The sequence below is a fragment of the Trachurus trachurus genome (genome assembly GCF_905171665.1).
Source record: "Trachurus trachurus genome assembly, chromosome: 4".
Lineage (NCBI taxonomy): Eukaryota > Metazoa > Chordata > Actinopteri > Carangiformes > Carangidae > Trachurus > Trachurus trachurus.
The window spans coordinates 28,338,234-28,364,053 of record NC_139898.1 but is presented as its reverse complement, the minus strand read 5'-3'; the positions used below and the strand labels follow the sequence as shown (position 1 = coordinate 28,364,053).

General features: G+C 41.6%; 1 protein-coding gene across 2 annotated transcripts in view; it reads right to left on the bottom strand.

Moving 5' to 3' along the window:
• atp11b (ATPase phospholipid transporting 11B) overlaps window positions 1–25,820 on the bottom strand; it is a 53,766-nt gene that overhangs the window by 12,418 nt on the left and 15,528 nt on the right. For both annotated transcript variants that reach the window (XM_083970709.1, XM_083970708.1), the window contains exons 6-28: window positions 25,668–25,796; window positions 24,081–24,184; window positions 22,878–22,925; window positions 22,391–22,455; window positions 21,830–21,911; window positions 21,593–21,743; window positions 20,292–20,489; window positions 19,830–19,988; window positions 19,336–19,523; window positions 17,747–17,815; window positions 17,495–17,568; window positions 17,102–17,205; window positions 16,232–16,413; window positions 14,121–14,324; window positions 13,420–13,573; window positions 13,149–13,251; window positions 12,089–12,234; window positions 11,785–11,844; window positions 11,119–11,246; window positions 10,770–10,908; window positions 9,324–9,389; window positions 8,700–8,803; window positions 7,412–7,577 (exon numbers count right to left, since the gene is read on the bottom strand). In XM_083970709.1, the coding sequence (XP_083826835.1) occupies window positions 7,412–7,577; window positions 8,700–8,803; window positions 9,324–9,389; window positions 10,770–10,908; window positions 11,119–11,246; window positions 11,785–11,844; window positions 12,089–12,234; window positions 13,149–13,251; window positions 13,420–13,573; window positions 14,121–14,324; window positions 16,232–16,413; window positions 17,102–17,205; window positions 17,495–17,568; window positions 17,747–17,815; window positions 19,336–19,523; window positions 19,830–19,988; window positions 20,292–20,489; window positions 21,593–21,743; window positions 21,830–21,911; window positions 22,391–22,455; window positions 22,878–22,925; window positions 24,081–24,184; window positions 25,668–25,796 (2,823 nt within the window). The remainder of the gene's footprint in view (window positions 1–7,411; window positions 7,578–8,699; window positions 8,804–9,323; window positions 9,390–10,769; window positions 10,909–11,118; window positions 11,247–11,784; window positions 11,845–12,088; window positions 12,235–13,148; window positions 13,252–13,419; window positions 13,574–14,120; window positions 14,325–16,231; window positions 16,414–17,101; window positions 17,206–17,494; window positions 17,569–17,746; window positions 17,816–19,335; window positions 19,524–19,829; window positions 19,989–20,291; window positions 20,490–21,592; window positions 21,744–21,829; window positions 21,912–22,390; window positions 22,456–22,877; window positions 22,926–24,080; window positions 24,185–25,667; window positions 25,797–25,820) is intronic.

Sequence of the window (25,820 nt, the reverse complement as noted above, 5' to 3'; positions counted from 1 at the left end):
ATTATTTAAAGGGATAGTTCACTCAAAATTGAAATTTCACTCATTATCTACTCACTCTCATGTCGACTAAGGGCTGGGAGAAGTTTCAGAGTCCTCCGTGCCTTCTCTGAGTTACAGCAGGGCTCCGTGCAGCACTGCATGTCCATATGACGGTTGCAAATGGATACCACTTTTCTTCGTAACAAAAAGACACACCAAAAAACATCCAAATACCTCTATAGTATTCGTATGTAATGTCCGTCTTGCAGCATAGAGGTATTTGGATGTTTTTTGGTGTGTCTTTTTGTTACGAAGACAGTTGGTATCCATTTGCAACCGTTATATGGACATGCACTGCTACGCCGAGACCCCCTGTAACTCAGAGAAGCCACGGATAACTCTGAAACTTCTCCCAGCCCTTAGTCGACATGAGGGTGAGTAGATAATGAGTGCAATTTGAATTTTGGGTGAACTATTCTTTTAAGTGAGATACTGAAAACAAATGATTTTGAGTTAGCTGTCATTCGATACAGATTTCTAATGATCTTTTCTGGGCAAATTGTGAATTCAAGACTCAACACAAGACTAAACAGCCAATATTAAATGTGGATATGTTTTTTTGGGTTTTTTTTTTCCAGTGCTGCTTATTTACCAACCAGCAGATTAAGTAGTCAGTTAGTAAGCAAGTGGTCGGTCTGTCAATGTCAGTCCAGGCTGCACTGTAGGGAGGCCGTTACTTCCGACCCTGACTCTACAGTGACGCTGTTCACAAGTGACCCCACAAACAAACAATCTTTAACGCAGCAAAGGAGCTGAAAACAAGCAGCTGACTCCTGATAATGAGACTACAATGTGCAGCAGCCTGGGCTTCTTATTCCCCCGTGCTGCAGATCTGAACCTCGTTTTTAATTGGGACTGTGACATAATCATAAATCGCTGCTTGAAAAGAGGTCTCTTAGAAAATTTGAGCGGTTTGATGAGGTCACTGGGTGAGAGCTGTAAAGTTTCACAAAAAAGAAAGCCGAGACAATGTAACACGGGGGCATACGCTCCCGAGGTCAGAAAAAGCTGTAAAATCGAGCAACAACTGAGCAGAAAGAAGCTGCAGGCTTCTCAAATGTCTCGAGGGAGAAAGATCCTTCCAGCGCAGATAAGAGTAAATCTATTAGCATCCGCACCAATAAACCTGCTGCTGAATCTATCAGAGCGACTGTGCAGGCAAACAACAGGAAACCCAGAAGAGCCCGCTGGGTTCTTCTGTGATTAACTCTTGTCTAATCTAATTATGAAGGAAAGATTGACAGATACGGGAATTCCTTCTGCAGAGCTGAATAAATAGCATTATACAGCACGTTAACATGACCACAACCTGGTAAGAGCGTCGTGGGGAGCTCCACAAGGCGTTTATCATCTACAGGTCTACAGTTTGTTTCTGCTCATGGGATGGCACCTGTGGCTTGGAAAACACACTTAGTTTCCAGTTTATGAGGTCCAGCTCTGCTATAAACAGGGATGCAAACGGGGCAGGACCAAAAAAGAGAGGAATTGTCGTGGGGGGGGGGCTCACCATTAACAATATCACAGAAAAGTCTATTTCCAGTAGTTCAACCCCAACCAAGTATTGAGTGCATATAGATGGACAGTTTTCAGAAGGCCAACATTTCTATATTAAAAATGCTTTAAAAAAATAAAAACCATTGCAATATTTCAATTTTGGAGATACTGATTTTTAGGTCTTCACTGAATGTTAGTCATAATTATTACTATTAAAATAAACTGAAGAAATAAAGACATGGGATTTAACATCCCATTCAGTGTGTAATGGACATATAGGCCGATATAATGTGTTAGTTTCACTTTAATTGAACACATTCTACATCGCGGAGGCGACGTCTCTCCTTCACCTCTGAAACGGGGCAGAGCTCCGTGGGAGACACCTGCCTGACACAGCAACGGACATGCACGGGGGGGAAAACGGCGGCGCCGTCGCACCGAATGCACGCGGATACGCGCCGCTTTGGGTACCGAGCGCGCACGTCGCGTCTACATTGGAGGTGAATAGGAAGGCTCTGGGACTGATTGACTGTGGACCACCACCAGTCTGATCAGGTCCATCACAGCACAGCAGCTGCAGCTCTGCCCCGCTGTCACATGACGCATATCAGCGCAATCTGTTTACATTAAACCGACATCAGGAGAATAATGAGAATTATGATTAAAAAATATATATATTTGTTTCGAATTTTGGCCCCTGGATCATGATTTTTTTGGGCGCATTCTTGGTAAAAAAAAAAAAAAATCCTCTAAAAAAAGACAGTTGGGATGCATAATGTGTCTCATAACAGTATACTGTGCGTCGTTACCATGGTTGGTGAGAGCAGAAATGTTGTTGTAGGCCTGTGCATATTCTCATTTGTCCAGGTCATAGTATTTCAAAGGAGGTTAAATCGAAAGCAACTGGACTTATACTGAGTCTCCACACCAGATAGTTGGACCAGTCCCAGCCTGGTCAGATGCTACATGAACTGATGAAGCCTCTTGGATGAGAGGTGAAACGTCTTCCTAGACTTTTTTTTCAAAGGAGGTTAAATCGAAAGCAACTGGACTTAGTTATAATAAGTAAATAACTAAGTCCAGTTGCTTTCGATTTAACCTCCTTTGAAAAAAAAATGTTGTAGTGAAAATGGGCGGGCTCGTGAATTTTTTTTGAAACGAGTGAAAACGAGCGCTAATTCGCTTATCTCGCGTATCTCGCGTTTGGTTGCGCGTAAAAGCTCGCGCGAAAAAAAAGCGTTCCTCGTGTTTGAGTGGGAAGCCCCTTTGGGTCCAAACACGATGAAATAGACGAAGACGCGAAGGTCCCGTAGCCATAAAAGAATCGGGTGTATTGCGTCGCAAAAAAAAAAAGTCGCGTCTACCGCGTCTCGCGCCTAATCGCGTCTTTGCGTCACGGCCTTTTACACCGCGGACGTAACGAATAAACGGTGACGGTGTGAACCAACAACATAGAACAGGACCAGACGTGGCGTTGTTTCCTCTTTTCACCGACAGCTCCACTCTCCCTTACTTACACTAACTACTGTTATTGTTGAGGCCAGAGGATTGTGGGATTTGTAGTTTTTGACCAATCGCAGGTTGTGCTCTTTCTTTTTTGTGATTTTCCTGGTTCACACATGTTTTTTTTTTTTTAGGGGCAAATGCGAGCGAAATGCTCGCCCATGGTGGGCATACGAAAATTTAAGAGCTGTCTAAAATTATTTAAGACTTGAACACAATAATTCAACAAATTTAAGACATTTTAAGGCCTAAAAGTGTGTAATGGACATATAGGCTATAACCAGAGACAACCATGAATGAGTTCGCCTCAGTTTCACGTGATTGTCACTGTCAGCCTGTTAGAAAAACATTTTACTGACCCCAGCTGAGACCCCCCCCCCCCCCCCCCCCAAAACAAAAACTCTTCGGATCTGAACGATTCACACAAGTCACCTAATTGGTCATGAAAAAAGCGAGTTTCGCTTTTCGGCGCGCTGTTTGCATCCCTGTATAAATCCTTAACCTTAATCAACGTTAAAATGTTTAGTTTTTTGTTGAAACATGCTGATTCAACTTCATGGTCATTTTGAAGCTTATATAAAAAGTTTACACATCTACAGGCTGCATGACCACAGAGGTTGCATCGGGTTGAAGGTCAGATTTAGTAGCTGTATTGGTTTTTGTTGGGTGTGTGTAAACTGGCAACTAAGTGTAATGTACACCACAACAAACAGTAAACACAGCCTGTTATTTTTATGACTACGGTGGTAATATTTCCCAGTGAGTGCTTCATAACCATACACTAGCTTGCTGTGTATATATATATATATATATACACTGTATATACACATACGGTATATAATAAGGAGATATATAAAGCTTTTAAATTAACTTAAAATACAATTTACTTGTTATTCTATAAACATATTAGCTTATATGCACTTGTTAACCCAGCGTTGTCCAAGACCAAGGATTTATTTTTGGCTTTTGGTCTTCCCCCTTAACCAAAGAGAGCTCACGCTATTGTTCATATTCCCCTTGCAGGCTGTTTGTAGTGATATCTGCTCTGACGGGTCAAGATCTTAAAGTCATCCTTCTAAAATAGCTGCGATAATAACACAGCTGTCCTTCATGCGTGTAACGAGACAGCATCATGCTGCTGTGCAAGGCAGGTCAGGCCAGTCCAAGAGTCCGTCATGCAGCTGTGTCTGTGTGTGTTGTCAAGTCTGGTTGTGTGTGTCTGCTGAAACCATGCAGCTGAGCAGGGTGGTCCAGAGTGGTGAGACCGGTCTGAGGGCGTTAAGTCAAGAAAATGGGCCATGCTACAGGTGTGATGGGCTGCACCATGCGGCTGATCGATAAGTCACTTGAACATGCCAGACTGTGGCTGTGTAACGAGACCACTGTCCGATAGTCAGGAGACGGGTCTGACCACTAATGCAGATGCAGGACGTCGCAGTCTGGGAGCGTCCTTTTGAAAAATCACAACTCAAGACAAGGAAACGGGGTCCCTGCATGACAACAGAGCTATCGCAGCATAATGAGTGAGAGGGGAACTGTCAAAATTAAATCAATGAAGATTCCCAGGTGATTTGACATCCACTCACTCACTCATCCATTCATCTGTTTGTTCATGCAGAGGGGGGTGGGGGGATGTGGGGTAATGGTGGGCCCATGCTGTAGCAGGCACGACAGGTGGAGATCAGAGGACACTTTATCGGCCTAAATGAAACACATGCAGCAGCTGAAATGATTTATGTCACATTCTTCTGCATCGTCTCAGACAACAAAAGGCACAAAATTAAGTTGAACACCCCCCCTCCCCTCCCTCCAATCACAGAGAATGCAGATTGGCTTGTCCGGGGGCATGCAGTCACATGAAGACATGAAACAAACGGCCGAGTTCCAACACCGGCAGCGTCACAAACAGTGAGCACGTTGCCAGTGTTCGAAACAGGCCGGAGCACAACTAAATCAAAGTCCAGACCTGGGAGGAAACAACATCTCAGTGCTGTATGAATTATCATAAACAGGAGTGCTTTTTCCATAGAGCAATAGTTCTGTTTTGACAGGTAACTTAACCTCTGAATAAAATAAATCTTTACGATATCCTCAGACTTCTTAGAAATGGTATCTGTTCATGACCTGCTATAAAAGCAAGTGAATGTTTGGCCAAACACAATCACATCTGGAATAAGCTTATGAGGAAGAATCGAGTGTTGACAAAGTTGTTCAATCAACAAACATGCCTGGAGTGCTGCATGGGTAATAATTGTTTGTTAGTTAGTCTCTTTGTCTGAAATAAAGGCTTTTTGATCATTTTTCAGCTCTGAGTGCCTCAGTTCCTGCCCCCCAAAAAATATACTTTAAAAAACTGGAAGGATAGTGGTGAACCATCTTCTTCAAGGAAGAAATGTGGTCCAATGTGATCACAGAGTCCAGACCTTAAACCCATTGAGAATATTTGAAAAAATAAATCTTTTGGATGGAAATAAATGTTGTGACATTGCAGAAGCTTATTGAAACGATGCCACAGCAAATCCATTCCAAAATTAAAGCTAAAGGCGGTCCAACGAAATATTAGAGTGTGTGACTTTCCTTTTGGACAGGCAGTGTATATTATAAGTGTAAAGAGCCAGTTCCAAAAATTAAAACATATCAATGGTGAGTAAAAATCAAAAGAGAGAGATTTTATGAATTTTAAAGCAGAGTAAGACTTGGATTGCTGTTTTATGAAAAGATGAAAAGTAAGTATTTTTTAATTTTTAATTACCTGGGAACGATTTCAGATAATTGGCTTTTACTATATACTTACTGCCATAAAATGAATATTTCCAAACTAATGGAGGAGAAACTAAATTTAGAGATGGTACTGTATCATCAATGCAGGGAAATAGACCAGTCCAGGGCTGACGACAGCTGACTATTCAGAAAACTGGCGACAATTTCCTGCCAAAATCTGTTAATATAGACAAATTGCTCTTGAAGAAAACACTCCCGGGATACTTGTTTCATTTTAATTGATTCTGGATGGATTTTAAGCCCAGGGCTGAATCAGTCTCAGCTCCTCTACCTAATTTTGCCCAGCTGGCTCTTGGCTCTGGACAGAGGCTGCAGAGCGATGAAGTCATCACCTATTGCCACACGGTTGGAATACATCTACACCCGGAGCGCACACACAGAGAAGACAGAGGGGAAGAACACACACAGAGACAGAGTCAGGTTAGAAATCAAACTCTCATACACACACATACACACACAGAGTCCAACACAGCATTCGTGCTGAATCCACTCTCTCACACACACACACAGAAAGACAAAACTGGACAAAGGTTAGAGCAGAAACAACAAACACCACAGAGGAATGGAAACGACAGCTCACTTCTTTTTTTTTTCCCCTTCTGAGAAACGAGAGGAGAGAAGCTAAAAACATAAACAAAATCTCCATCTGGACAAATCAGTACAATAACAGTGTGGGTGTGCTGAAAGGTGAGCATGCACACTGTGTGTTTGTCTACGTGCGCATGTGGCTGTGCACACTAGATCAGAGGGGAGTCATGCGGTGTGTGTGTGTCTGTGTGAGCAACTTAACACCATGCTGTTTGTGTTTGTGAAAAGAAGTGGGTTACTTCTGACCACGGATGCTGAGGAAATAATGAACTATTTCAACAAAAGTGGCACATTTTCTCTCTCTTTGTCCGACATCTGAGATATATTGACAGTTCAGATTACTTTCTGCCTCTGGCCTCTCGTCACCAAACAGGACGTGTAATTTCCATTTTTGTCGTACAAGCAGGAATACGTATTAAATCTATCACAATACAGAGAGGACAGTTTAACGACTGCAGTGTGTTTGGCCTTCCCTTGCTGTGCCATTTCATTACTTCTGATGAGTTTTACTTTTGGGGCTCAGTCTGCAGACCAAAGAAAACCAAAGTCCATGGAAATGGCTATTCAGCATTTTTAAATATCGATAGTTAGGCTAGTTAATGTCCAGCTGGTCCTTTTTAATTTGAAGGTAAATAATTAACAAAATTGACATAAAATTAACATTTCTAAAGATGCTGCTGCAGAGATATTTCCTGATTCCACAGCAACATTTAGATGAATTATTTCTGACTTTCTGTAGAGCTATGGGACAAACAAAACATCTGATGATACCAGAGTAGCTACAGCAGAGTGACTAATTAGAAAAAAGTGCAGCTTTCTACAGAAAACCGAAACTAAAACAGTGATCTGACCAACTGCTGTGACCACAAATAACAACACGATGCACTGGAGTCAGACCAGCAGCATGGAAACATCTGTTTGGACAAGACTCCTCCAGCCAATACAAACTACAACCTGCACGTTTGTAAAATTAATTTGACTTTCGGTTTCTCCCACTCACTGTTACCTGACTCTTCTGCGTGCTGGTGGGCTGCAGATGTCGGTAGAAAACCTTCTTCACCATATCGGGAAAGAGGCAAGTGATAACAATGATGATGATGGCGAACCATGCTGAGCCGCTGGACAGCAGCTGGACGAAGACAAAGTACATGTCCTGGGTGTGGAGGAACGGCCTGGAGGGAGGCAGAAGTAAACAGAGGTTACATAACGCAGCAGAAGGAGGAGATATTTCATGTCAACTTTAAATATTGGCAAGCATCTGCAGGTTGGTTTGTCTGAAAAGTGGCGGTAACATTTGGGCCAAGTTGGTGCCAAAGCTGACCACAACCTTTCAAAACAACTTTAACAGGGGCTGCAGCCAAAAAATACACACACAGTAAATTCAAGTGTCACTGGACGTTGGAGCTGCTGTGCTCCTTCACTGATTTTATTATTCAAAGAAAACACAGAACGAAAGACTCTGTGGCGATGTCTGATCACAAATATCAGTTATAGTCCAGTTCTGTCAGGGTGGCTCCGATCGGTCTGTGATTTAACGGCACTGGGTAAAGTGCTTAAGATTGATCTGATCAATCCAATGCACTCTCAGATAATCACATAATAATTTCTGAAAAACCTCCTTGTTTGAAAAAACAAGTGACAAGACTGGTGAATCTGGTGTGTATCAGCCTTTTTTTCATCTGAAGTCTCATCTTTGGATCAAACAGTGCACACTGTGCAGACTTGTTTTACTGCAAGATCAATCAAATCAATCACTTTCAATCTTTCACAAAACATTGATGATTGTTCTAAAGTAAATATGGACTCCACTCAATTTCAGTGAGCAACATGTTGAGGATTTATTTTTCAAAGTGACTCTTGACACAATGAAAATGGACCCCCCCTGAAACTCCAAAAGCGTTTTGATGACTCGACTCTCCAAACCCTTCCTTGGCATAACAGTGAGTAGAAAATTGGTGAATTATGGATAATCAAGTCACTTCAACATGCTGCTCTTTAAGTGAGGAGCAACGTCTTTACCAAAGACTGTTGACAAAAGCATGGCATTCACTCAGTGGGAGTCTCATGGTGCCTTTAATGCAAAGATTTCCAATTTCTCTGTTGTCTCACCATATCGTAATTTAAAGTCATGTGATACTGCAGGCAACTTATCAGCTCAGAGATGCTTGGCAGATCAAAGGCAGACTGTGCTGCTGTAAATACAATGATTTAACAGCCCTAATTGTGTTTTATTATATACAACCGGTGTTTATGCAGCTCTGTAACATCTTCTGTAGAGTTCGTATGGTTCTTACCAGATGATGCCGCCATAGAAGAGAGAGAAGATGAAGTAGAAGGCGATCGAACCCCACGTCACAAAATGGTTCATCCACGTCCAGAAATGAGTCTCTAAAGCAAGCTGCAATTACACACACACCCAGACAACAAAAACACAGACACACACACAACCACACAGACACACATGAGAGGGAGGGACAGTAAAAGCTACTAGGTGTAAAACACTGAGACAGGGGCAGGTGAGGCTCCAATAAACTACATCCATCTGCCTCAGTGCTGTAAAAGAGACCTTGACCTCAACCTGTGATAAATACTTCTCTCTTATTAATGACCACTGACATCATCCTAATACCTCACACACTGCACTTCATATTGGGACAGTGGGAACAGTTTGTCCCTGAGGACTTGAACATGTTACCCAGCTTCCAGCTACAGCACACACTGACCATCATCATCTTAAAGATTCATGAAATATTAAAAACCTCTAGGGCTAAATTGGCTTAAACTGTGGAAGAAGACAGGCCTCCTTAATAAGATGAAAATACAGAGTTTATTATTATTATTCAGTTTGTTACGTATTTGATTTGATTACTTTGGGTTTCACTTTCACAGGTTCCCATGTTGTGATCGGTGTAACTTACCTTTAAAGTGACTGTGATGACCATGACAGTAAAGACCAACGTGCCAAATGTCCAGTTTCCAAACATCTATAAAACAAACATAAAATTTAGTGACACGGTCAAGTTAAAACAGGGAAATAGTTTACATACTGTACATACAAGGACCCAACTGATCACAATTATATATGGTATCACAGGTACTGTAATGTGGCACCTTCATATTTTGCTACCATTGCTTCTTTGTTTGTATTATTAGTGCTAAAATATAGGACATTTTGTTAGAATTTCACTACAATGAACAAAGGAAATACTTTATATTTTACTGATTACATTTAAAACTATTAACTATTACAAAATCAAACCCAAAATCTGCATGAAAGTTGGGATTCAGGGCCGTTTAGAGTTGTGTAGTGAAGAGAGCAGTGAAGTTATACAAGACACCAGCCTGAGTTATCAAGTTGTAAGGTGCAGATAATGAGGCCTTGCCCTCCGACTGTGTGACTAGCCTCGGTGGCTCCACCGCTTGTTATGAGAATCACTCTACTTAGAGTTTGAGAGCTGTGGGGGGGGACACAGTTTTGTTGCCAACCAATTCAAGACTGCTGGAGTCTGAGCACTGAAAACTAATGGTGAGTGGCATATGGTGCATCCACAGAGACACTCAGGGGAGCAAACAACAACACTGGGATCCTTAAAATATATTTTTGTTTGAATTTTAGTTTGATCATATCATGATTAAAAAACCAACCAAGGTTATACAAGTTAATTTACAACTCTACTCTGTCTGCTGTGTCCATCACCACCTTTAAACCACAAAAACATGAGGAAGAACCGTCCTGATAGTCCTCTCATTAACCCCCAAAGGAGACATGCATTCATCTGTGGAGCAGACTCTTACCAGCTGCCTGTTAGCTCGCAAGATCTGAAGACATGCACAGCGTGAAGGCAGAAGGAAAAAAAAGAGTAATGAACAAACGATAGAGGAAAAACACGAACGAAAGAGAGAGAGAGTTTTCTGAAATACCAAACTCAAGACAGACTGAAAGACAGCAAGACTATGCAGCAGTATGAGAAAGAGAAGGAAACTGAATTTGTGAAGAGAGAAGATATAATAAGAGGAAAAGGTAAGATAACCAGAAATTACTTATTAACAAGTGAATGAGAAACATGCTGTAACTGTAATAAAGACAACCAGGCCTTTGAGAGGCTGTTAAAACAGAGACAGTATGAGGGAGAGAAGAGCCAGACTGAGGGAAGAGGAGACTGCAGAAAAACCAGCAGGCAACCAGTGTAATCAATAACTATAAATCATCATAACATTGTCAGTCGTCCTGCATTTGTTTATGGCCAAACGTTTGCGCCCGGAGGCAACACTTTCCTAAAATGGTTTTTGCAAATCCTCTCAGCAGGGACTCTACTAGACAGTAAAACAAGTAATACACTATGCACATACACACACACACACACCTGTCCATTGCCCATAAGTGTGGTGTCTTCTCCCATCAGGATGTACGACCCGAAAAAGAAGACAAAGGCGTGACAGAAGCCCAGCAGAGTCCAGTACAGGAACGTCCGGAAAGACAGCAGAGAGTTCTTACTGATGTCCCTGAAGGATGAAAAAAAAAAGTTGCTTTATCAAGACTCACTGAGGCCATGTTTGCCAGAGGTAACAGCAAGAAAATTGTGCAGGTTACATGGTGCATACAATAAATTAGTTCTCTATGTGTTATTTTATGGCAGTTCGACAGACTTCTTTTGAAAGATATGGAAACCGACCAAAGCAGGTTCCCCACACATAAGCAAACAGAAGCCTCACCTGTACAGGCCGGGTTTACTCTGCAGGACGTGTGGATGGACCAGCTGTTCAAACAGACTGTACACCAGGATGGGAAGCGAGGTGAAGCAGATGTTGTACAGTGTCAGATAAACACTGTCGTACAGAGTCTGGGATGGACAGAAACACGATTCACTCAACACAAAATTTATCAGCTACAACTGATAATCCCAGCTCATCCCACCGAACTCGTACATAACAAGCAGTGAGTTTGAAAAGAGTCTGATATACAAGTAAAAAACAGTGGGGACATATGCACTGTGCATGTGGTGTATAACTGACACATTGCAGGGTTTATTAAGTCCCTCTGTATCCCTGATATCTTAAAATTGTTTCTCAGGACTGATCCTTGTAAACAGATTGAAGCTTTCACATTCACTTTGATGTTTGATGAAGCATTTCCCAAGTTACAGATGAATATCACATACTGTTAAGACTGATTGAATCCCAATAAAGTTCTTTTGACCCTCACACATATCAAATTAAAAATGGGAATCAATCTTGATATTGAACACACATATCCCCAAAAACACTCTCAATCAAATAATGCTGTAAAATGGCCAACATGGACGACTGTGCAACATCAAAACTGGGATTAAACAAATGACAAGAACCAGTGAAAGAGATGAGAGAGATAAAGAGACTTACTTGTTGTGAAAACAAACAGAAGAACTGGTATAAAAACTGGGGCGTGATAAAACACACATTCTAGAAAAGACAGTGAAGGAGAGAACGGTTACGAACACTGCAGAGCGAGGATACATGACAGAAGCTGAGGTAAAAGCCCATTTATATAAATTACAATGAGCTCTTTGGTATGAAAGGGAAACTTCAATAGCAGAAATCTCCAAAACAAACAATGTGTATCACTGAAAACCTCATTTAGAGCTCACAGCATCTTATTCTCTCTGTATGTTTTCAGATCAGGACTTTGACCACCGCTGTGTCTTACCTTGTAGAAAAAGTACTGTACAAGGGTAGCTATTCGAATGTAGTAGAAGTGACCGTGGACCAGCAGTAGTTTAGCCAGGAACTTAAACCTGGCAATTGCATAGTCACTGTTTCTCACGGCCTGACGACCCTCCTTCCCCATGATACCTGCAACCACAAGCACAAAGCACGTTAGAGGTGAAAAAAAAAAGAAATCGGAGAAAAAAACGCTCCGGCCGTTTGGAATTATTTTAACCAGTCACAATCGTTGAGGTCGTTGAAGACAGTGCGCTTGCAAAATATTGATGGTTGGAAACTGGATTTGGGTCTGTGGTGTAACGACGGTCGGCAACCGTTGACGGATTTTATTCTTTTGTTCGGTTTAACGGCGGTTGGCAACCGCTGACGGATATTTCGTCTTCTGTTCAGTTCATGTTCGGTTCCTGTTGTAGTTTGTTGATGTTTCGCTTTGCCAGGCGGACTGTGAAAGCTGCAACACGGAGGCGGGACTTCCGCCGGGTGGCTCGTTCCGGCTAAACAGAGGCTAATCGCAGCAACACACTTCCGTCAGGTCAGACTACTAGTTACCCTCCCCAAAACGTCAACTGAGTTAGTAACTGAATTACTACATTATAAAAGTAACTAATTACCAGGAAAAGTAACTACTGCATTACTTTTTTTCACAAAATGCTCAAATATAACCCTAACCGACCATTTATCTGGACCTAAAGTTTTCCTCCACACAGACAGGCAGCACATCACGCCTGTATGGAGGAATACTGAGTTGGTTAGTTCCAGAAAAACGGCTTTTTTCCGACTAGTTGATGAACTGAAAAAAAAAGGAAAAAGTGTAGGCTATATAATGTACACGTTAATGGGTGTATTATTTTGTGACGGGACTTCTTGAGTCAAGTAATGGCGAGTAACGGCACTTTATTGTCAGTAACGGTAACAGCGTTATAATGGGGGAAACAGTAACTTTTTCGATTAGTCTTTACTGAAAAAAGGAGTGCCATTAGTAACGCCGTTATTCCCATCACTGCTCCAGTGTCTGGGTGTGTGTGTGCGTGCTAAATGTTTACCTATGCCCACATGGGCTTCCTGTATCATACTGACATCATTGGCTCCATCCCCAATAGCTAAGGTGATGGGTTTCTCTGGAGATGTTTTCAAAAGACGAACCACCTGGACAGAAAACAGAAACCCAGACAAGTAGGTTGAGTTTAATAAATGATAACAAACATGGGGCTGTAATAACATTAATACTAATAACACAGCATTTAGCTAATGTAAAAAAATCTACATGAGTCTCCAAAAGAGCAGTGTATAGGGGTGAGTACAGAGCTCTGGTACCTTGGCCTTCTGCAGTGGGGCCATGCGGCAGCACAGCACAGCTGAACAGTTTTTACACACTTCCATGAAGAGCTTCTCGTGTTCCCTCAGCGCTAAAGACAGGCTGGCCCCATCCACCACTAACCCGTGCTGTATGACATGGTCCTCCTTTATCCTGGGAACAGACGGAGAGAACAAGTCAGAAACAGGATGGAAGGGACAGACAGAAGGAGTGGAAAGAGCTACAGAGATATTAACTAATAACTAACATCCTGTTAGATGCTGTAATGATTATTTAGCAGCCCTTCTGAGTTGTCAGTCTCATGTGATTTTATTGGTGCAAATTATGTTGTAGTAACCAAATGTGGAAATTAGATATGCAGGTTCAGTTTTTGAGCTAGAACGTAACAGGAAGCAAACACACAGTGTCTCTTCCTTTTATCAGTGTAACCACACCCTAATCAGCTGCAGCACTGTCAGCCAGGCAACTTCTTCATTCTCTTGTAGATGCTTATTTTGCTCTATAAAAAATATATATTTAACCTGTTTTCTTCCTTAAAAACACAAGAAAAAGTCAAGGTTTAGACTGTTGATGATGAAAACTCAACCAAACTCACAATCTAATATTTGAAGAATGAAAAGAACACATTTCAAGACTACAAGCCGCATTTTAAAAATGATAATAAACTGTGTCTGTGTCTAAGGGAGAATGAGACACTCACCTCCGGGCCAGTATGCGGAGCTGCTCGGCACACTCGTTGTCAGAGCGCTGCTGCAGGAGCTCCAGGATGTTCATGGTTCTGTGGAAGTGGCCACAGGACAAGCTGACACTGACCGCCGTTTCATGTTTGTCCCCCGTCAGCACCCATACTTTGATTCCTGCCAGCCGTAAAGCCTCAATGGTCTCCTGGACTTTGTCTTGGAGTCTGAGAGGAGACAAGGAGGAGAGAGAGAATAAACACCGTGGTCACATCCCATTTACTGTGAAGCTCTCAGTGATTCCTCAATATAATTACAGCTAGCTGGCATTTAAACCTGTTTTTAATGTGGTCATGTCTTGGAGGCTTGTTACTTAACCACTAGTGCCTACAGTTCAATAAGATTAGAAGAATGTACCGTGCAACTCTTTACACTTCCTAAAGCTCCATTTATCAAACAGGTTAAGTTTGTGAGTTGGATAAATATGCTTAAAAGAATACAAGCGAAGCGACAAATAATTTAAAAGAAAATATATAGTTAGATCAATAAGTTGTTGTAGTTTAAACATTTTTCTTCATCAGGAAAAGATGAAACTAAAGGCTGCTGACTTCCATGGTGCTTTAATGTTATCTATATTTAATGAGAGCAGGAGGGTGAAAACTGCCTCTGAACCTCTGCAGCACTTTTAAGGATATTTGTCCTATTTCTGGCCACGGTTAATATTTCTAAAGAGGTTATGAGACAACGAATAACATGTAATATTACCACAGCTATCAGATTTACTTTATTCATACTGGACTGGAAAAAAAGGAAGAAATTCTTCTTAGTCTTGTCTTCAGTAATAGAGGAGACCCTCTGATTGTGCCTCAGGGACAAATCTTTCCAGATACAGGAACAGAGCAGTGGCGAGAACAGAGAGAGAGTGAACGTGAAGAGATAAAGTGAACGTGAAGAGATAAACAGAGTGGGAGAAGCGAGAGGCTTATGTGAGGAGCAGATGGTGAGTGGATGCAAACACATATCAACATTCATTTCCAGAGAGGCTCAGTGAGGTGACGTCTCCATCTCCCTGCTGACTATACATTTTGTTTGTTGGTTTGAGATTCTCCCTCCCGCTGAGTTTATCCGTCTCTTTTTGCCAATATGTTTTCTACTGTTTTTAGTACGTATATATATTTAGTATACACTGTTATAACCCCATGCTTCTTCTATTTAAAACAGTGATTATTAGATTATAATCAGCTCCCAGCAGCTGTAGGTCTCTCTATGAACAGCTCCTTTCAACTCTCATCATAAAACTGACTGTACTGCTGGATCCTCCAACTACAGAGCATTAAAAAATGCACATTGAGCATGAAACAGTGAAACATTAACTTAGTGCCATACTGTAAAACTAACCATGTGGAAATTAAACATATGTCAGTAGCAATATGTTATTTACTCACAGCACTACATGTATATGTATATATATATAGTGTATGTTGGGCAGTTTAAGCAGCTTTCAGATGAAGGCCAATAACCTCTCTCATTAAATGGATTTACTTCAAAAGGAGTAGTTTTAGGAAATTATGTTAAACGATGAGATCGCTGCCACTCTCACATCTGTAGGCGAAATAAGAAATGAAAGCTAGGAGGTGATTAGTTTAACATAAAGACTTGAAGGAGAAGGAACAGCACGCCTGGCTCTGTCCAAAGGAATAAGAAAAGAGAAAACACTAAACGAAAAGCTTCTTGTTACCTAACACATAATGTCTGACGTTGTACGGTAAGCAGTCATGGTTGCCTTTGGACAGAACCAAGTTAGATCTTTTACTCTGACTACATCCTTCATGCTGGAGAATCATGCCTATTCATGCCTATTTCCCAAAAAGTGGAACTTCATTTTAAGGCCTGTAACCATTTCGAAAAGTCCCAAAGTCATGATTCAGAATCATCCTCTTCCTCAATTTAAATAAATCCTACATCTGTGTTAGAGGCAAGAAGAGAACGTAAGCTTAGCTGACACTCATGCTGACATATTTTTGCCCAGTTTGTCCTACACTACTGCTGCTTGTTTGGAAAGCTCTGACAAGCTGATTCATTGTATTTTCAGGGTGACGTAATATATTCCAATTTATTCTTTAAACGTCCATACTTGTCCTCCACCCCCGTCGCTCCCAGGAGCTGCAGGTCTCTCTCGATGTAGCTGAAGGCCTCCTGCAGTCTCTCCTCCCTCTGCTGCAGCGCGGTGCGGGCACTGTTCAGACGCCTGTCCACATCGATGTACTCCTCTGGGCTGAAGTGGCGACATGCTACCACCAGGGTCCGCAAACCTTTCTACAATGGGGAGAGACAAACAAGAAAAAAGCAGAGAGCGTGTAAGAAAAAGATAATGATATTAGATAACAGTAAAAATAAACAGCCAAATGAAAAAAAACAAGTTTGTGTGGGTACAAATGTGATTTATGTGGGGAGGAGAAGAGACGCAAAGAGAGACGAATGAAAGAAAAGAGAGAGAAAAGACAGAAAAACAAATTATCAAAGCTTGGCTTTAAATCAGGGAACCAGCCCGAGGGGCAGACGACCACAAATCAACCCAGTCCACAGCACTGACTCCTGGGTACTGGCGTCCGATGACATGATGTGGGAGCCAGATATGCGTGTCTGTGCTTGTGTGTGCGTATGTGGCTGTGGTGGTGAAAAATTTATCGTCTAACGGGAACAGAAAGCAAGGGAGTCAAAAGTAATCATGACTACACCGGGAAACGTCCAGCTGAGCACACGCACACATACAAGAAGCATCTCAGCCAGATATCTGAATTTTTTTTTTTTTTGTCTTAAAGGCTAAATGGAGTTAATTCAATCTATGCCACAGCTTTTGGACTCCCTCATAGTGTTTGTAGTGGATGCCATCATGTTGTTCAAGTTAACATTTTTGCTGAATGTTCGTGTAAATGATGGTATAAGTCTGTAGAAAACTTTGACGCACAAGATGTACATTTTTGTAAAACAAATAAATCCTCACCAGTGCAAACTCATCAACGTGCAATCTCGTCTTCTCAATCTCGCCACTGGTGCTGAAAGGCAAGATGGCCGACTCTGCTCCTTTGGTGAACAAAACCTGGCCTCCTTCAAAGTCAAGATAGTAAGAAACACCAAGGAGAAATTATTAGTCAGACATATGAACATTAAATGAGGCTTATGAAACCATATAATTACATTCTCTATCTTTATGTAATGGAAAACATTAATATACGTACCGGTATATCCATTCTCTCTAACCGAATCACTGAATTGCATTTGCTACATGCTTTGTATTATAATCAAGAAACTGCAAAGTGCTTTGGATAAAGGAGAAATATGAATACACTCCATTAGCCATTCACCAAAACTGAGGAGGCTGAGGACATTGTGTTACCTGAGGGAGTCTGTAGGATGACGCTCATCCTCCTTCGGTCAGCATCAAACTCTAACACATGGAGCAGTTTATACCTGAGTGAGCAAAGAGAGGATTAACTTCACTTTGGACTGAACTGCTTTAATACAGGCTCAATGTTGCATTCATCACACGAGAACTTTGAACTTAGACGGCTTTAAACCTCAGTCAATAACTGGCTGATCATTTCTATAGTATCTGTAATGCAAGAGGTGCACATGGGCTGAGACATACTTCTCCATCGCGCCAAATGTTTTGATTTCCATGGTATCTCCGTTGCTGCCAGTGAAGGCCACTCCGATTCTGAGGAAATAAAGACAGACGTTAATAGCCTGAATGCCTGGGAGAATGAGGATTATGACCTTTAAATATGAGGTGGAAATCCAATTTGGAGTTTAGAAGTTTTGAAGGTAATTGGGCTTTTAAGAGCGCAAAAACGGTAACTTTTAGCCACCGTGCTCAACTCAACCCATTCAAGCGTTCATTCACACAGTTATTAATTTTTCTGGGGAGGGGTCAAGGAAAGTTGATGCCTGCAGGCAAAACGAGGGAAATCCTAATGAAACCAAGCCTCTAAACAAGGTGATGAAATCTAGGACCTTCTTAATGTGAAGTGACTGAACTGCAGAATCAAATCGAGAAAATCACTAGAAGTGAGAAATACAATTTATTTCAATTCCAGTGTCCCTTTGGACTCAATGCACAGTGCTGGTTGACAGTTAAGATCAAGGTTTTACCTATAGTGGTGCTAAAATATTAACTGAGTGTTATATCCACCAGTGATTTTCGAGGTCAGAGTGCAACTGTGTCGCCTTTTGGTTTAAATCAACACAGATATTCTGAGTTTTTGCGGCTCAATGGAGCAGGGAGACTCCGGGTCACGGGTGCGGCCGCTCACTGCTCAGCATAATTTAACTTGATGGTTTCTAAAACTACATTGACTAGACTCACTGGCTTCATGCACCGTGAATCCTGAACGATTCTGTAAAAGGACAGTCTGACAAATTAGACTTGTGTTAAACAGCCACATCTCTTAACTGTCAATGCTCCCTTGTTTTCATGTACAACTGGACGACGTTTTCTAGCTTCAGCGCATTTAGTTTCCCCTATTCGAAACTGGTATAGACCCTTTCAGAGAGTATAAACAAAGACAGGTGTGGCTCATTAGAAAACGCTCTGGTACACTAAATTGAATGGAGCCTTAATTAGTATCCTTGGTAACACCTGTATTTGTTTATACTCTCTGAAAGGGTCTATAGTAGAATGTGGTCATCTTTTTAATAATGAGCCATTTGAGCCAGTTTCCACACAGACCTGCTTGAGGGTTTTCTTAAACCGCTCTATAGAGAATACATTTTTCCCAGTGCTATACGTCTCTGACAGTAAAATGAACAGGAGTGAGAAAAAGTGGCACTTTCTATTTGTCCAGCGGTAAAACTTCCAGGAGTATCTTAATGTTCCTTAGCAGCTGACAATGAGAAGAATAAGAACAGCAGGTAGAATTTAGCCTCATGTCAACAGCCAGGGTTTCTATTAAACAAATGAGAAAAGGTGTGTTTATTATGACCTTGATTTCATCAAAGCCCAAACTCTTCTCTTACAGTCAGAAAATAAAATAAATAAAAGGCTGTGATATGCACAATGCACCACCAATGCAATCTGGTGAAACTAGAAGCTCTTAGCTCTTACGGAACAATCACAGCACAGTAAACATATTGGAGTCATTTGTCTTTTTTTTTTTTTTTTTATCAATCCCTGCTTCTAACACATGCACTATTTTAATTTAGACGACTCGCTAATGGAAAGCTCTGATGTGACCTCACCTCTTTGTTGCCTCTACTAAAGCTTTCTCGTCTGGTGAAGAGGCATAGTACTCCATGTGATTGGAGGAGAAGCCGTTTGCGTGGGAGAATGGGTCTCCTCCCCCAGCCAGGCAGTCTGGCTGGTCGTAGCTGATCTGAACCGTGTGACACAATGACACCGCCTTGAGAAAAAGCAACTCCTCACCAATCTGGAGGGGAAGACGACAGAGACGGATGAGAGAGGAAAGAAACCTCAAAGAGTTATTACCATAGCTTCTACAGAGTGACTGTTTGTGATGATAAACATGTGTGATGATGTAGTGGACTCTGATTTAAGCACTGTGATCACATTTCTATGTCTTAGCTGCAGAAATATATTAATCAAATGATCAATTGTTGAGCACATGAATGACCGGAGGCAAAACACAAATGCTTTGCTTATTTGCTGGCAGCAGTGGAAGCAGTGCAGATGTACAGCGTGAAGTAATGTGTATACGTATATATGTGGGAGTTACCAGGTGAGGCATGGAACCGTCTGGTGAATCGTCCGTCATTCCCTCCGGTACCAGTTTGCCGTTGACTTCCCGGTACTTGGTGCCGTTAATTGAACATTCGCGGAAATGCATCTCGTTTTCCGTTAGCGTACCCGTCTTATCTGTAAAAACATATTCCACCTAGAAAACAGAAATACACAAACATGCAGATGTAAATCAAGGATTAATACAAGTGAGGTGGAGAAGTTTCCCCTTTTTTTATCAATTTATTTAAATGATCTACTTTCAGGCTTTTGCCATGTGAAAATATACTTATATTTATTTTTAAGGCAATATTCATTTCCACTATCTTTTATCTATAAAACAATATGTAAATGAATATACACAGATGTTTATGTAAATATTGAGTGTAAATGTTGTAGGTGTGAGTGAATACATGTTAATGTATTCCCTTGTGTGTGTGAATCTACTCCTCATCCATACCTGCCCCAGCTCCTCGTTGAGGTCAGAGGTGTTGACCTGAGCTTTCTGATCACTTTCCTCGTGGTAAAGGTCCAAATCCCAGCCAATGAAAAAGGATCCCAGGAATTTCTGCATCTCCACAGTAACGTACAGCGAGATGGGGATGATGAAGTTATAGAGGACCAGAAATGCCAAGAAGTCTGAGATGAACTTCAAGATCTAAAGTGGGCAGGACAGAGCACAGTTTTATGAGGATGCAACACAATGAGAAATAGGAAGAGAAACCAGGAAAACTTGAACTAGTCTAAGGTAAAACAGACGTAAACAGGTTGCATTGTCTTAAAATGTTAGGCGTAATGGTAAAGACTGCAAAACAAATGTGCTTCATGCACATCTAAACTGCACACAGAAGGTTGGTGCTTCAGTACTGATCCTTTTAAATCAAAGTAGGCAGTGTAATCCATTCCCATAAAGGAGTTAATTACTTTACGTGACAGGAAAGGAGAGTGAAGAGAGAGACTCTCAGCAGATATGCAAAAGCCATGTTTGCAACATGTTAGACCTGAAAACGAGCTCTGGCCAACTTGCATACAAAAAGAATAAATAGTAACACGAATTAAAAGCCATACATTTAATAAAGCAATAATAAATTGGGGGGTCTAGAAGTTGATAGGATATGCAAAGAAAATACTGCACCTGTCACAGTACAGTGCTCTTACAATTTGTCCTTTTTAAACTTGGATATTATAATCGTGAAACTCTAAACTTACACAATTTCCAGCCCTTTAAAGGACTGGAGAACTCCTCAGTTGTCGAGAGATGCTGTCACAGTTTAGGTGTATAGAGACTGTAACAGGAGCACCTGTTATACTACATCTAACACAGCCATGGTTTTGTGGTATTCCTCTCTGTCTCCAGAGAGCCGGATGGCCAGTTTACAACTGACTGATTAGTGCTGACAGGTCGGCTGATAGGCTGGCAGCAGGCGGGCCCGGTGACTGGCACTTCCGCCGTAATGCCTTGTCACAAAATCTAGAGACATTAAACTCCCCTCCCAGCACCATTCAAAGATCCTGTGTGGTTGAGACGTGTCTGTGCGGATTCAAACTCATCTTAATCTTCACTTATTTATTCACAAAAGAGGGGAGAGATGAAAATGGAAGAAAGACGGTGTTGCATAGATTTCACAGGAGTGAGACAGAGCTGGAATGTCGACTAAAATCTCACCTCATCTTATCTCTAGGGGCCGATAGCGTGTACTACTTACAAAAGACAAATCAATAGGAATGTATTCCTCTTGGCTCTAATACAAGCGAACTAACCGGACTGCTGTTTCTCTCCTGTTCAGTCTTTTGGTTGTAGAAGGGCTCGTCCCATTTCTCCTCAGCCTGCCAGGCGTACTTCAGGATGGTGCTGAGGATGGCCTCGAACAGGAGGATGACCAGGTAGATGATTAGGAAGGTATTCATGGACCTGAGAAGGGGAAATATTTTTTACGTTTAATCTTTAATGATGCATATCTGAGACCAGAAACGAAAGGCAAAAGTTTGAGTGCGTACTTCTCCACTGCAGAGCGTTTCTGGGACTTGCACTTGTAGTTCAGGGCCATCTTGGACTCCATCCCTGTGTAAACTGCCACACCTGCAACATCACAGTTGGTTAAGGCATTAAATCAGGCTTGTGAGGCCAGCAGGCCATTGATCACACTGTACATAAAGTCATCATAAGAACATAAAGCGCCAATTATCCATATGTCCATGGCAGATCAGTGGCTCTAGTTCTCCATGCCAAACAATTACAACAGCATACACATGCAGATTAAAAGGAGATTTGAAGCATTTAGTTAATTTAATCAGAGCCTGGCCATATGATGAGGAGCGGCTCCAGGGAGCTTCTCTCTGCAACAGCTGCAATGTGCCTGTGTCACCTCTCTATCTTCCTTCCAATATCCCCTGGACGCGATTCAGAGGAAACTTGTTTCCTTCTTTCTCTCTCTCTCTCTCATCTCAACTGGAAAGTTTCCATTACAAGAAATAATTCTCCCCTCTAGCTGCTCCCCTCTCAGGCGTGTGTTTGAGTTTCCAGAACCATGTCTGCTGTTTCTCGTCGTATTGACTCACCGAAAATCTCTTTGGTATTTTTCAGCCTGGCCCCTCGTAGCAGCAAATTCTCCGGACCCAGCGGTCTGACATAAACACAAACACAATTAACATAAACACTATGAAATTGTTTTTAATGTATTTAACTGTTTAAAGTCAATGGGATTAGCACATCTTTTGAGTATGTCATTTTGCATTTCCATGTGGCTATACATTGTCTTGTGAAGTAGCTGCACACTGCTGATTAAATATCTTAAATAGCTTTAAATCTATTTTGAGCAGAAATCTTTAAAATCTTACAAAGTGTAAGAAAATGCACACAGACTGTAAAATTGAATTTGGTCGCAGGTGCAATGCAAGTGTTTCCTCTTACACCACTCTTGAACATCTCTATCCAGCCACTGGGAAGTATATGAAGCAATATTCTGTCCCGATTGTATAAACCTGTTCAGTTCATCTTGCACAAATATAATTATTAGTCAAACCAGAGGGATAAATCTGATCTCACCTGACGATCTCCTCCCCATGCTGAGTCACCGTGATCCGACCAACATACCTGGGAAAGAAAGCAAAGCCATTAAAGCTGAGTGGATGGATTGAGACAGTAACAACATTCATACAACACACACACACACACGGTGAAAGGGGCTTCTTCAAGAAATCACATAAATGCCTGAAAATATTGGAAAGGCTTTTAGATGCACTCCAATAACCAGGTTACTGTGCAGATTGTACTTACACGCAGCTGGTCAGTAATCACATCTCTCCTCTATACTCTTGATATTCTAAGTGCATTAGATTGATGTCTCTGCAGCCTGTACAAGTTTTCCTTTGAGCATCTGCACTGACAGAGCTCAGAGAATAAGCTCTATGGTGAGCAGCTTTTCTTCAAACTGTGAGAAAGTGTCTCCACAGTAACAAAAAAGACTCTGACAGATTTAGACCTATTAAATTTCAGCTTTCTGGATTTTGGATTAAATCATTGTGAAAAGAAAGATGCATCTTGACAAGCACAGATCTTCCATTTCATCCTGCTGTAATGCTGCCACAGCAATACTCTCCCTGTATGGATTACTCTTCATGCACATGCTCACGTGTAAAAGCCTCATAGGAAACATAACCAGGTTTTTTGTTAACACTTTAACCTGATTGACAAAACTAGGTTTCTTGATAACACGATTATGAAGAAATCAGATTACTGCAGAAAGCTGCCAATAGCTGGGTTAGTTTAACTCTGCGAGCGTAAAAACAGACACAGCAACTCAGAGGCGGGGGAGGGGAGAAAACTGCCGTCGAAACAAACCACCTGATCTAAAAATAGACACTGATCGATCGTTAAGTAGCCAGCTGAAACAGACAAGAGGAAGACCGGTGGTTGACGTGGTGATGAAGTCATCTCACACCATCATCCATTTAATAACACATCACAGGCAGGATATTTCTACCATGTATTAATCATGGTGGATTTTCAAATGGGGTCTAGAGACTCCCAGGGATCAGATGAAATGATACTGTTACTGTATTTAGAGTGCACCAGATATTCAAAAACAGAAACAATGATTAAAAATAATAAAAAATACAGGAATCTTTATGTCTAATGCTCTGATATGGGTTCAGATGGGAGGATCTTTTGTCTGTCTTAAGTGACTTCACACACTGGACTTTTCATGTTCTGGCCCTGAAGGCGTGTTTTCACCAAGGTGCTGATTACCTGTAAAGGTCAGCTTCCGGTTGTTGACACTCCACCACGGCCTGCAGAGCTTCCAGCTGGGACACCGACTGACACACTGATGTCTCTGCCACAGAGAAGTGCGTCTAAAGACACACACACACACGAAACACAACACAGAGATACTTTTTTCAGTTTATGAGGGACAGGTTTTTACACCAAGGATACTGAGAACTCATGAACACACACACATCACACAGGTAGACTGCTTCACCACACTGGTTCCTATTTATGAAACAACCGGTTTAGTCAGTTAGTGCAGCTCTGCGGGAGAGGAACCACCTAAAGTGTCAACATGGCCAATGTGTCGGTGGAAGAATGTCAGGTCCGTCTGCGACACAGACTGATAGATTTGAGGAATTACGATTTTATTTGCATCATATTTGAACCAAAGTGAAATCCTCCGAGCAGCTATTCAGACAGATCTGAAAGTAGATAATCACTCAGAGTTTCCTCAGGTCAATTATGTATGAGATAGTAAAACATAGTGGAGATGGAAGGGCATTGTTTAATGCATGGAGATAGAATGAGATATAATCTGCCAAGTTCATGTGGAGTCACACTTTCATGTCTTAGACAGCTTGTCACATCACAATGGATTTTAATTCTCACTTAAGACTGGAAATCCATGTTAAAATAGTAAAAATATGCTCACAATACAAAATAATATTGTCATGTGCACTTGTCTCACCAGACATACACAACAAAACCCAACAGCAAGAAGACAGTGAAGCTCTGCAGTATCGCTGTACGACACAATATGTAAACAGCTGCGGTTGGCACCAATTTCTCAATATATCAATATGTCTCTCTAGACCAACACAAAACCCATCATGCTGTATAAATGAACTGTAACAGACGCAGCAGAGCGTTGTAAGAGAGACAATTAACCGACAGAGGATACGGCAGGAGAGGAGAAAGGAAAAAAAGGAGAAAGGGGTGGATTTTCTAAAAATAAAACAAGAGATAGTAAAATTATATCATCATATCCAAGTCATTTTAAGACGTTTTGATGATATGCAGACACCTGGCAGGCAAACATACAAGCTGGCATCAGCCATGTGACGGATACACAGGAGGTCTGCCAACTAAACCCTACACTCCAACCAATTAAAGACTAATTCCCATTATATGCAAACACGTCTCATTAAAAAGCTCATGAATGAGTCTCTCCCTCTCTGTTAGAGAGACACAGAGCTTCAATGTGAGCTCCATCAGCCTTATGCTGCAGCACGTCAACCCTCTTTTCTCATGCATCAGTCTGGAGAGTCCATTAGAAACCAAAGTAGCTGCACTTCATTCACAGCACAAAGCAGCTCTGAATGAACTTTTACTTTATTTGTTTACACTCCACAGGGCTTGTGGTGTTTGCAGGTTTGAATCCTGGGACTGGTTGTAGATGTGTATCTTTTTCATTCAATCAACAGGTTGCTTGTGCAAAAACCAACACTTTTTGCATAAGGAAGGAAAACAGGGCTACTTTAGTATTCGTCCAAAACCACGCCGTGGATGAAAGCTAAGCCAAAGCTAACACACTCTCACCACCCACCCTCACACACACACACAGACCTTAAGGTTGGTCTCTCCGTCGAGGCTGGCTGTGGTGATGTGACAGGTGCCATCTGCCCGATCTGAGGACAGCAACACCAGGTCGACAGGGAACGTTTCATCTTTTGCCACGCGAACAATGTCCCCTACCTGGATGGAGAAGCAAAGACAGTC